A 12841-nucleotide genomic window follows, 5' to 3' on the forward strand; every position below is an offset into this window, starting at 1 on the left:
AAGACAGGTTGTGGGCCAGTGGTCAGGCCTGGGCTCCCTACTCGGTCTGACCTCCTGGCCCGGCCCATGACCCCTCTCCTCACCTCCAGAAGTGTGCGGATCCTCTCCAGGTCTGGGGGCTGTCCAGCCTGCAGCAGCTGCCAGATGCTGTGGTTTTCATCCAGGGTCACCTCGAGCAGGTCCCCCTCCATCATCAGCTCCTCGAGGGGGGCCCGGGTTGCCTCAGGCAGTTCCAACACAGGGCCAGTCAACTGTGGCAACAGCGAGGACAGCAGTTCCAGATCTAGGAGAATGCAGGAACAGGCTGCGTTAGAGGCTGCCCTTGGTCTTATCCCCACCATGACAACAGAGCTACATGGGTCACTCTAGTGATGTGCAGTCAACAGCCTACCCACACCACACCTAGACCTACCTCTCTTACCTGAGCCCTCCTCCGGGGCTACCTTCTCAGGACTGGTCACACTGTCTCCATTCTCCAGTAAGCCCTGGACCTGCCAAGGAAAGCAAGAATAGGTAAGGACAACCGAACTGAAGAACCAGGCCCTATTCCTCCCCCACCAACCCCAAATTTGAGACCCTCCTCCTTCTGGAGGAGGACAGAAAACATAGGCTGCCAGCAGGGAGCAGAGTCAAGGAATCTGGACAGATGCAGAATGGAGCAGGAAGGTGTTCCAACGAAAACTGAAAATTGGAGAACGAGGGGCAGCACCGAGCCTAACCTGGGGTAGGGGTTAAGAGACAAGAATCTGGGGACAAGAGCTGGGCTGAGCAGCTCACCTTAGGCATATCCTTGCCACTGCCCTCTTTGAGGGGGTCAGAAGCAGGGGCTGAAGGGTAGTTAGGAGGCTCCTCAGGTCTGGGTTCAGCCTGTAGCCGTTGGCGGAGCTCAGCTAGTCGTCCCAACAGAGCAGTCACATCTTCAGAGGCCAGAGCCTGCCTGGCGCGGCCTTGCCAGCTGATGGCCCTCTCTGTGAGGCATTGCAGGGCTTCGCCCTCGGGCAGCCGCACAGGCAGTCTCTGCAGGGCTACCAGCAGTGCCAGGATGGTCTCCAGGCGTGGGCGCCTTGAGCGCATACACAGTGGACACAGGAATTTGGTGTCCCATTCCCACCAGGCCAGCAGTGGGGATGAGGTGGGATTGGGCCTTGGAGAGCTGAGAAGGCGGGGCACTGACACACACCGCCCATGGAACCAGTCCTGACACAGGTCACACTGCAGAGCTCCCGCCCCGGCCGGCACCTGCCCACACACACAGATAGAGGTTGTAGAGGAGGCTGTGGTCGATGATGCCAGTGGACTAGGCTTGGCCGAATTGGTGCGACGCAGCTGCAGGATACCCTCCTTCTCCTTCTGTTCCCCCTCCTTGAAGGCCACAATCTGTCATACCCAGGACAGGAGCAGAGTGGGTCAGCAGCCTATCCCTTCCCTTCTCTGGCCCCTTGTAACACCCCACTCCCAAACCAGAACTGAGGCTCAGGAAGCAAGCGGTCTGCTCATGGTCACCCAGCTCAGACACTATCACCACCAAGCTCTTCTCTCCATCTGTGTCTAAGCTCCTTACCACAGAGCCAGGGTCCCTGAGGTCCTGTGCAGACAGCCCCAGCAGCTCTGTGTCAGATTTGTACAACCCCAGCTCCTTCTCCATCCACCGGCTGCGCTTGGTGCTGTCTGAGCCAGCGTCTGCACACGGGCAGAGCACCTGAGGCAGGCAGACAGAGAGGCAATGACTGGGCTTCCCTTACATTCCACGCCCTCTCCTTCCCTCCCTGGTGCCCTCACAAAACCCATGTTATCTCATGACCCATCTCATAGCAGCCAGGGCAGATGTAAGAGATGCAGTAGCTCAAGGTCCCAGGCCTCACCTCCAGCAGTGTGTAGCAAGAATTCTTCTTGAGGAAGGTCTTGGAGGCCTTCTCCCTCCAGGAGTGAGCTGTCAGTACCTGTAGCTCTAGCTGTCTCAGCTCCTCCAGCCCCACAGGTAGGTCCCGGCCCACAGCCACCAGGCCCTCCAAGTCATCCAGGCAGGGGTAGTGGTCACCATTCTAGGGACAAGGGCAAGAGACAGCTCAGTTCAACTTGCCAATGCTACTGATGCTTACTCTGTGCCTGGCTGTGAGCTGGAAACATGAAGTGGGCTGTCTTGAGGGAGAAAAACACAAGCGTCTTCCTAAGGAACACCCACTTAACTCTCTCTCACAACTCTGGCATCTACTGACTGGCTCAGCCCCAAGTATCCAGTCAGCCTTCTGTTGTGGTTTGCCTCCTCTCTCCTGCACGCCCCTGCCCTGCTCACTCCCATACCACCTGTTTCCCTGGCCCACCATTCTCATCCCAACCATTGCCTTCTATTCCTTCAGGCCAGCCTCACACTCTTCCTCTCACCCGCTCATCAGGCACATTTTGCCTCCTGACTACATGCCATGCCCAATTACTCTCTCCAGCCAACCCAACCCATCCCAGCAACCCAGCACATCCCAGTATATATGCCATCTCTTCCCAGCTGGACTGAAGGCCTGGGGTGGAAGATGGGGGTGGCAGGGTCCTCACTTGGATCTCATCCACATCAGCAATCCAGGCCCGGGCCTTAGCAAGAGCCTCCTTGAGAGCCTGGATGTTGGGCAGGTGAACAGGGATGTTTTCCGCTTCACGGATTATGGCCTCGAGTGTGGCCGGTGGATGCTTCTGCCTAAAGGTAGGAAAAACAAACTCAGTCTGATGTGGTCTGCCTGACCAGAAGCCCAGACTGTCCACCAGATATAACCGCATGGGCCCCTTGGGTGTCTGTTATTCCTGCTGCCACTTGGGCCTACTTGCTTGTATTCCACCTAAGGGTAGCTGCCAGTCCCTGTTTCGCCAAGATTGCATGCACCCAACTTCATCCTTCTGCCATCGCTCTTGTGCCTCTGCTGGTCTGCCCGTCTGCTGGCCTGCTGGCAATGCCTACATATACAACCTGTGTTGTGTAACCTGTTGCTGCAGTTTGTCAACTGCCCTGTGTGGGGTCTTTCTACTAACATCTGCCCATCTGCCTATCACTTGTGCTTCTGGGTATGGGCACATAAGCCTGCAGGACTAGTCCTCTACATAATCTCTATCTGTCCATTTCTGCTTCTCCATCAGCCTCTCTCTGCCTTTAAGTATACAGAGATTTTTATTTTGTTTTGTTTTTAAAGACAAAATGACAAGATAGGGAACAAAAGGGGGGAGGAGAGTCAATACGGCAACACAGGAGTGTGATACCTAGGTCACCCATGAGAATCATCTTCTGGGTCTCCATTCAACTTTGATGTTTGGAATAGGGCAGGGAAGCAGCAGCTGGACCTACCTGGCCTCCAGACAGAGGTCGGCTTTCTCCTCCCAGCGTTCAGCAATAGTCAGCAGCTCCTGCAGCTCAGCCTGGGCTTTATCCACAGCAGGGCTAGGGGCTACACTGGCACCCGCGACCAACAGTCCTCGCATGACAGCCAAGGTGCCCCTTCGGGCTGAGGGGGCCAGTGTGCGTTTCACCTCATCCAGCCATCGTGCCTGGTCCACCTGCCGCTGGAGCTGCTGGGCCTCAGGAACCTCCACCCCTAGCTGCCGCCCCCTCTCCAACAGGGAATGCAGTAGCCCTGGACTGGAGGGCTGTGAGGCCAGGGCCTCACGAGCCTCAGCCTGGTAGGCCTCCACCTGTTCCAGAACACCCTACCAGAACACAGGAAGAAGAACAATCTCCTTAGCTGGGTCCACTGAGGGGTCCCACCACCAGATACCCTTGTCCCATCTACCTTCTTGCCCTCCAAGCTTTTGGGGCAAAAGAGCCTAACATTGGCTGGGCCCTTCTCCAAGCCCTAAGACAGTGGGGTTCCCAAGACTGACTGCTCATTAGAATGCCCTGGGGAATTTGTCAAGAATGCAGATTCCCAGGCCCCACCCCTAGAAATTCTTAATAATTATGAATCTATGCTTTACTTATCTCTCCAGAGGGCTCTGTTCTCAGGGCACCAAGAGACCTCTGTGCCCTAAAAATTGCTATGCTTAGTCCTCACATAGACCCTCGTGCTCACCACCCTGGGATCTGTTGCCCTCTCCATCTCATTCCTCCTCTTTCATGAATTTCACTCCACTTTCCAAGCCCAACAAGCACCCCTGTTACCTTCTTCTCCTCTACCCCTCCTCTAGGAAACCTTACCTGGACTCTGTATCCTGTACTCATCCCCCTGCCACCTGACCCTCAAGTCCCATTTCTAACAGGTAGTCGCTAGACCCTTGCCTTACCCTCCCACCTGTTCTTTTCTCAAACGTGTGTCCTGTCTCGCCTGAACACTTCAGACTTTTGAAAGGAGCCAAGAGTAGCCTGCTGCTCAGGTCCTCAGTCCCCCTGATCCCTCAGCAGCACTCCAAGCGTCCTCACCTTGACATCCCCAATCTGGTGCATGGCACAAGGGAGGTTGTTCATCTGGTCCAGAAAGGCCTGGAGCTCAGCCAGGGTCATCTGTAGACCAGCCACCCTGTGGGGACTATGGAGTTTCACATGTGAGGTTTCAGGTCCAAACCCAGTGCCCTCCCTCCATGTATATGCTAAGACCCAACAACTTTCCTCACCACACCTGTCCACCTTGATCCTGCATATTTCAAATTTGCCCCAACTGCCCGGGTTAGAGGGAGGGTTTTAAATTATAGAGTATGTTCATATTATGAGGGGAAAGAATTAGAAGAGAGGGAAATACAACTCTGGTGGGGAGCGAGGGAGTTTAGAAACTAATGGGTCGGCCAGGTGCGGTGGTTCAAGCCTGTAATCCCAGCACTTTGGGAGGCCGAGGCGGGTGGATCACGAGGTCGAGAGATCGAGACTATCCTGGTCAACATGGTGAAACCCCGTCTCTACTAAAAATACAAAAAATTAGCTGGGCGTGGTGGCACGTGCCTGTAATCCCAGCTACTCAGGAGGCTGAGGCAGAAGAATTGCCTGAACCCAGGAGGCGGAGGTTGCTGTGAGCCGAGATTGCATCATTGCACTCCAGCCTGGGTAACAAGAGCGAAACTCCGTCTCAAAAAAAAAAAAAGAAAAGAAACTAATGGGTCATAACAAGAGCTGTACTATGCAATCCATCCTCTACTGTGAACTCTAGCTGTGCAGCAGAGGTCAGGTTTATACATCTGTGTCATGTTCTTACCTGTAAGCCTCCCACAACTCTTCCCTGCCCATAAAACCCCTCAGCCTCTCTCTCAGGCCTCTTCCAGGTACTGATAAAAAACAAACACGTCTAGCTTTCTAACACAGAGGCTCTCCTCTCCATTCTAGGTGGCCTGGTCTCCTTGCCCTCCCTAACACCTTCCAGGCCATCTCACACTCATCCCTGGCAGCTTCCTGCTGATGTCCAGTCTGCCAAATGGTATCCACAGTCTACCCCTTGCAGTACTTTTCCTAGGTGCTGGATCCTGAGCACCTCATGCGTGCCCCAACTCCTCATGCTGCCATACCCAGCTTCCTGGCCGCTGACCAGTCCCAGAGCTCGGGACACACAAGCCTCTGCCTCACTCAGGCAGTTCTTCAGTCGCTGCAGCAGCTCACTATTAGGAAACCTCCGCTCACGGGCTTCGGACTCTAGTGCCCTCAGTTCTTCAAGGCCTGGAAGAAGAATGAGGGCACCAAGGAGTAGGCAGTATTGAATAAAGGCAGAGGAAGGGGGTCGGAGTACAGAAGGGAACAGAACTTGCCTGTGGAGTCCCTCCATCCCCCCATCACTCACTGCGCTTCCGCCCATCCTCCACCTCCAGGGCCACTCGCACTTTGTTGGCCCAGGTGTCAAAGGACTCAGCCCGAACCTTCAGCTTATGCAGCATGGCAGGAAGCTCATCCAAGGTATACCGATACCTGGAGGAAGAGGGCAGGCAAGAGCACATCTGGCCCAGTTCTGCATCCTCCTTCTTGTCCCACTTCCTCCAGAAAGGCCCATGCTCACCGCAGGTACTGCCGGCTACTGGAGCACTTGCAGAGATCATTGATGTGGGAAAGGCAGACAAGGCCGTCTGGGCAGTCGTAGCAGGCCAGGGCTGACAGGAAACACGTAGTCTTGCACTTGATGCACTGGCGTTCATCATCTGGGAGCAGCTCAAAAGCCTCTCGCTCAGCCTCTGTGATGCCCTAAGGGCATTCAATCCATATGTTATATATAACCGGAACCAGGTAGCAGAATCCTCCATCTCAGCCACCACCGACCCCTACTTTAGACTCAAATCTATGTTAGGGTCATGGGGTTTAAGAGGTGAAACCCCATGGAGCATACCTGCCCTTTGTAAAGTCCAGACTCTCAAAGCTGAGGGAATCAGATAAACCAGGGAAAGATCAGCGTAAGCTGAATCAGATAATTTTATAAAGGAAAAAAAATCAGGTGAGATCCAAATCAGCAGAAAGAGCCTTGTGGGTGAGAAGTGAGGAAAATCATGGACCAAGAAACCAGAGAGGTGGCAATGTGTGGAAGTGGCCAAGGGACAGGCCTGGCTAGTTATGGAGGATGTGTACTGGGGAACAATATTGGCTTCCAGTTACTCAGCGCCCACTGTGTTCCAGGCACGACTCTGGCCACTTAGTAGGCAAGAGATACTTGTGTACATATATAACTTAGAGAAATTGAACAGTATGTGCTTGTGCTCAGGGTTTAAAGAGATACAATAATTTTCTCCCAACAATATGGCTTCCAAACCTAATCCAATGACTTCAACTGCTGCTCAGAAAAAGAAAAAGCAATCCATTTCAAAAATGAAGGAAAAGCTGGCTATGTCGGAGTAACTGAGAGACAACCAGTGCTTATATCTAACGGTCAATTTTAGGGATTTTGATGGGAAATGTTGACTCTAACAGTTTTTGTCTTACATACCAACTTTAACACCTAAGCTCTGCATAAGTTATGAGCCCAGATCCCACTCTGCCACTTATTCTCTGTGTGATCACGAGTAAATCATTTAACGTCTCTGAGTCTGTTTCATTATCTAGTAAGATGGAGATAAACAGTATCATCTTTGTTGGGTTGCTACAAGGATTAACAAAGATAAAGTAGCTATGGAATTAGACAAGTATCTCAGCACTTAGAGTCAGTGTTCATCAAGTATTTACTGTTATTAGCTCTAATTTTCGGATAAGAATATATATTCCACAGGCCTATCTCATTTTATGAAGGCAGAAACTAAGTCTCAAGGTCAGTAACTTGCCAAACTGAGTTAATTTTGACTCTAAAGCCAGAGAATATTCTAAGGATGAAGTCTCTAGGGTTTTTTTGGACCATGGACTCTTGAGAATTTGATGTAAACTATGAGTCCTCTTCCCAGAAACATACTTCAATACATATACAATCTCTTACAGGATTCCAAGACTATGGTGTCCAGAATGCTTCTGTGAGTTAAGGGTCAAGTGTGAAGAATTCTGAATGTCAAGATGAGACGGTCTGTTCTCCCCACCCTGCTTTGGCTCCTTCCCACAGCCTGGCACAGCCACACAGCCATCATTTAATAACAGTACTGAACAGAGTCAGAAAATGATGCCTGGAAAAGCCCAGGGACTTAACAACTAACACCACGACTGAGAAGCCCCAGACTTCCAACATTACTGTAGCTATAGTTCTCCCTACAGCCCACACTCACAGGGAAGTTATAAATGAGCTTTAAAATAAGAAAGTAATACCCTAAATGTAGGCAGCAAGGGATCCCACAGAACCAGTATTCCTTTGTAATCTTATTAAAGACTCACAAAGTCAATTCCCTAACTGGGCAATTGTGAAATCTGAAGACGATGGCTGAAATTACACGAGTGGACTTTAGAGCTCTGTAGCAGCTTCCACTCAGCTACACACACAATTGACACATAATTATGAGAAATCAATTAAAGCAGGACCACCTTCTACTTGGTAATATTATTGCCCTAGCTTGAACCATCTGCATGTAATAAAATGGCATTTCCTGAGAAACATTCCATACATATTTCAATCAGTTTCTTCATGTATTAACAATGTCAATAATGGCAGCTGCAACACTGCAAAGGCAATGTAGCATAGATGGCTTTAACATAAATCACTGTACTCTAATTTTACACTTTGCAAGTTAGATATTTATTCCTATTTTAGAATGGAAAAGTGGGACTCTCAAAGATGAAGTAACTTGATACAGACTATGAAAGATAAGTAACTTGATACAGACTATGAAAGATGAAGTAACTTGATACAAAGATAATCAGTGGTGAGGTTTCCTATGCCAGCTATCTTGCTGGGTCACTTAAATAATGATAAATAGCTGCTATACCAGTACCTGCTACGGGTCAGTCACTAAGCAAACTTTATCTTTAATCCAATCAACTATGCAAAAAGATAAGCATTATCATAATCCCATTTTTTGGATGGGAAAATTGACAGTGAAGTAAACTGACTTAAGCAAGGTTGCTGAAGGGTATAGTAGAGAATGGCATGTGGTTTTCAATCGAGATGCATCTAGTTCTTTTCACTATACTCCAAGAGTAGAGGCTACATCTTGGTGCCACCTCTGCCTCCCCCAACTTCCATCAGAATAGGGTGCTTATCTGGGGTACTCTTCCCACCACCCACCTTCTCTAGCAGGGCCTTTCGTAGACGCCGCTCTTCTTGAACCATGATGAACATTTCCTTGTGCACAGCTGCTGCCAGGTTCAGGTCTAGCTTCTCAGGGCAGGCAGCCATCTTACAGATAAGCTCCTCATGAGAGAAGACACAGTATCTTCGGAGCCGGCGGTAGTGCTCAATGCACTGGCGCCCAGCAGGCAACTGTGGGCAGGTTCAAGGTTGAGTGTGGCCAAGTCTAGATGCCATGATGCCCCAGCTTCTCCACAACCCTCCTGCTTCACCCCCGCCATCCCAACACATTCCAGACTCACCCAGTCGGCAGTGCAAAAGTTGACGGCCTCAGCAAAGTTGTAGCCTTGGTTGAAGCCACTGTGGTAAGCACGGGGGAAGGTGATGACGAATTCTCCTGCACACTGGTTTGTGCGGACAACCTAAAGAACAAGAAAGGCCACGGCTGTTGAGAGAGAATTTCCTGTATGGAGACCTGACTTAAGCACAAGGTTGTTAAGGAGACAAAGGAAAGCCTCAGGGGACAGTCTGACAATAGGATCTCAGACTCTCCAATTCTGAAATGAAGGACCACTGGTCTCTGCTCTCAAGGTTTTGATGTGTGTTGAGATGACAGGAATATTTGAGATTAAAAAATGTATCTGTCAAAAATTCCAACTTCCTTAGTAATTTTTGCAAAAATTATAAATATCACTTTTCATTAAGCTGGACAAGCTTTTTTTTTTCCCACTGCATTTTAGGTTTTGGGGTACTGTGAAGAACATGTAAGACTGTTGCACAGGTACACACATGGCAGTGTGGTTTGCTGCCTTCCTCCCTACGCCAGAAATTTGGCATTTCTCCCCATGTGATCGCTCTCCAACTCCCCACCCCATACTGTCCCTCCCCTATTCCTCCCCCTAGACCCAAGTGTGTGATGCTCCCCTCCCTGGGTCCATGTGTTCTCATTGTTCAACACCCGCCTATGAGTGAAAACATGTGGTGTTTGATTTTCTGTTCTTGGGTCAGTTTGCTGAGAATGATGGTTTTCAGGTTCATCCATGTCCCTAGAAAGGACAAGAACTCATCATTTTTTATGGCTGCATAGTATTCCATGGTGTATATGTGCCACATTTTCCCTGTCCAGTCTATCATCGATGGGCATTTGGGTTGGTTCCCGGTCTTTCCTATTGTAAACAGTGTCGCAATGAACATTCGTGTGTATGTGTCCTTATAACAGAACGATTTATAATCCTTTGGAAATATACCCAGTAATGGAATTGGTGGGTCAAACGGAATTTCTATTTCTAGATCCTTGAGGAATCACCACAGTCTTCCACAACGGTTGAACTAATTTACACTCCACCAACAGTGTAAAAGTGTTCCTATTTCTCCACATCCTCTCCAGCATCTGTTGTCTCCAGATTTTTTAATGATCGCCATTTTAACTGGCGTGAGATGGTATCTCAATGTAGTTATGATTTGCATTTCTCTAATGACCAGTGATGATGAGCATTTTTTCATGTTTCTTGGCCTCATATATGTCTTCTTTTGTAAAGTGTCTGTTCATATCGTTTGCCCACTTTTAATGGGCTTGCTTTTTTTTCTTGTAAATCTGTTTTAGTTCTTTGTAGATTCTGGATATTAGCCCTTTGTCAGATGGGTAGATTGCAAAAACTTTTTCCCATTCTGTTGGTTGCCAATTCACTCTAATCACTGTTTCTTTTGCTGTGCAGAAGCTGTGAAGTTTAATTAGATCCCATTTGTCTATTTTGGCTTTTGTTGCCAATGCTTTTGGTGTTTTACTCATGAAGTCCTTGCCTATGCCTATGTCCCGAATGGTTTTGCCTAGATTTTCTCCTAGGGTTTTTATGGTGTTAGGTCTTATGTTTAAGTCTTTAATCCATCTGGAGTTAATTTTAGTGTAAGGTGTCAGGAAGGGGTCCTGTTTCTGCTTTCTGCACATGGCTAGCCAGTTTTCCCAACACCATTTATTAAACAGGGAATCCTTTCCCCATTGCTTGTTTTTGTCAGGTTTGTCGAAGATCAGAATGGACAAGCTTTTTAAGTTATTTACTTTCATCAGTTACATATGCAGTTTCAAAAGTCAAATGGCTGTATGATCTGTTATAAAATCAGCAGGCCTTGCCATTCTCCCTTCCCCAGAGCCGATCACTTTCACCTCTTCTGATTATTTTGGCAATGATTATAATTACCATAAATAACATGCTTCTAGACTATGTTAAAAACAGCTTCCTGTTTCTCAATTTGCTTAGTTTTTTTTATACATGTATCCCTAACTTTCTAACCAATATCCAAATCTCTTTTCCTATCACTTTTCATCTTTCTGTAGCCGTCTCTCATGCAACCTTCTGATCTGTCCCAATCTGGACTAGCTGTCCTCCCTGGATCATCATTCCTTTGTGACAGATCTCCTATTTCCTAGATCCTATGTCTTTCTCTTTCTTGGTTTATTCCTTTGCTATGCTTAAAAACATCCTCCAACAGTTCCCTAAGAAATGGTGTGAAGAACCTACTTTTTTTTTAAAAAAAAGTCTCTATTCTTACTCTCACACTTGACTGTATATAGAATTCTAAGATGAAAATCCTTTTTTTAAACTCCTATAGTTGTTGACTTAGAAAATAATTTTAGGCTGGGTGCAGTGGCTCACGCCTGTAATCCCAGCACTTTGGGAGGCCGAGGCGGGTGGATCACGAGGTCAAGAGATTGAGACCATCCTGGTCAACATGGTGAAACCCCGTCTCTACTAAAAATACAAAAAATTAGCTGGGCATGGTGGCACGTGCCTGTAATCCCAGCTACTCAGAAGGCTGAGGCAGAAGAATTGCCTGAACCCAGGAGGCGGAGGTTGCGGTGAGCCGAGACTGTGCCATTGCATTCCAGCCTGGGTAACAAAAGCAAAACTCCATCTCAAAAAAAAAAAAGAAAAGAAAAGAAAACCATTTTAAAGACACTGCCCTAGTCTTCTAGTGTTACTGCTGAAAACTTTGAAGACATTCTGATTTCTAATGCTTTAATAAGTATTTGAAACCGGTTTCCGTCTCTCGAGCTTATAGGACTCTTCTGGTATCAGTGTTTGATATAAAAGTTCACAGGATATATCTTGATATGAGTTTCTTTTCACTCATTTACTGGGTAGGCCCATTTAGTCTGGAAACTCGATTCTTCAGTTAAAGGAAATTTTGAGTGATTTCATCCTCTCAGTTTTCATCTATTTTCTTTCCATAACTCCTATTATTTGAATATTGAATGTCCTAGAAAAATCTCTAATTTTTTTTTACCTTTTTCAATCTTTTTACTCTAGATTTTAGGAGATTTCCTCAACTATCTTTCAAAAGTGAAAAACATAAGCTTTTTACATTTTTCACTTTTGCTACTTTTATAATTTTGTTTGCAGTATGCTGTTTTTTAAAACAGCGTCCTGGTCGTCTTTCATGTTTACAGTACATGCTTTTCTTCTGAAGTTTATTTCTCCCTATCTAGCCTCTGTATCTCCAAGTTGCTTTCTGTTTTGTGGGGTTTATTTTTTAGGGTTTCCTCAGTTGTTTTTCCGTTTTGTTTTGTTTTGAGACAGACTCTTGCTCTGTCATCCAGGCTATAGTGCAGTGGCGTGATCCTGGCTGGTCTCAAACTCCTGACTTCAGGTGTTCCACCCATCTCAGCCTCCCAAAGTGCTGGGATTACAGATGTGAGCCACCATGCCCAGCCTCTCAGTTATTTATCTGTGGCTGCCTGCTTATATTTAAGAGGAAGAGATGAAAAAGCTGAATGGAAGCTCTGAGTATACAGATGAAGCCTGTCAACTGTAAGATTCACTGTAGGGTGATCTAGCTAAGCCATTTAGTTTGGGAAACTCCAGGTCTTTCCTCTCAGGCCAGGTTCCCCAGAGAAATCCCTCTTCTTTTTATTTTTGCCTGTAGGAAAAAAGGCCTGGTAGCCAGTGTTCTAACCGGCCAAGTGGAGAAAGATGCCTGGGAACCTCAGCATCCACTATAATAAATCCTAATTACTTTCCCTATAACTCCACCCTCAACTGTACCTAGGAGACCTTAATCCACAGACTCTGTTTTAACCTCTTCAGAAATAAATCTTCAGTCTTTTACTAGAGTGACTAGACATTTCTAGCTGCCCAGCATGGGAGGAGATCTCACAGCTTCTTATGAAGCTTAGACATGAACCAATTCTTATTTTCACCTCATCCATCTTTACCCCCAGAATGCCTGGTGCCACCAATTATAAATATTTGGGGGAATCTGAGGTTGGT

General features: G+C 47.7%; 1 protein-coding gene across 10 annotated transcripts in view; it reads right to left on the minus strand.

Annotated features, from left to right (window-relative positions):
• The window catches only part of KDM5C (lysine demethylase 5C), a 53656-nt gene that overhangs the window by 20282 nt on the left and 20533 nt on the right, over positions 1 to 12841 (minus strand). For 6 of the 10 annotated variants that reach the window (XR_005581179.2, XR_005581180.2, XM_074392066.1 and 3 more), the window contains 13 exons: positions 8879 to 8998; positions 8574 to 8768; positions 5946 to 6127; positions 5733 to 5857; positions 5464 to 5611; positions 4394 to 4499; positions 3326 to 3684; positions 2548 to 2686; positions 1863 to 2042; positions 1562 to 1699; positions 778 to 1377; positions 413 to 491; positions 84 to 283 (listed from right to left, as the gene is read on the minus strand). Coding sequence is in view for 7 of the 10 variants with exons in the window: in XM_074392066.1 (XP_074248167.1) it covers positions 84 to 283; positions 413 to 491; positions 778 to 1377; positions 1562 to 1699; positions 1863 to 2042; positions 2548 to 2686; positions 3326 to 3684; positions 4394 to 4499; positions 5464 to 5611; positions 5733 to 5857; positions 5946 to 6127; positions 8574 to 8768; positions 8879 to 8998 (2571 nt within the window). In the remaining 3 variants the exon portion in view is untranslated. The remainder of the gene's footprint in view (positions 1 to 83; positions 284 to 412; positions 492 to 777; positions 1378 to 1561; positions 1700 to 1862; positions 2043 to 2547; positions 2687 to 3325; positions 3685 to 4393; positions 4500 to 5463; positions 5612 to 5732; positions 5858 to 5945; positions 6128 to 8573; positions 8769 to 8878; positions 8999 to 12841) is intronic. The other 4 variants (XR_005581181.2, XM_010331580.3, XM_010331582.3 and 1 more) reach the window with 2 other exon arrangements.

The sequence above is a fragment of the Saimiri boliviensis genome, chromosome X, assembly GCF_048565385.1.
Source record: "Saimiri boliviensis isolate mSaiBol1 chromosome X, mSaiBol1.pri, whole genome shotgun sequence".
NCBI classification, from domain to species: domain Eukaryota; kingdom Metazoa; phylum Chordata; class Mammalia; order Primates; family Cebidae; genus Saimiri; species Saimiri boliviensis.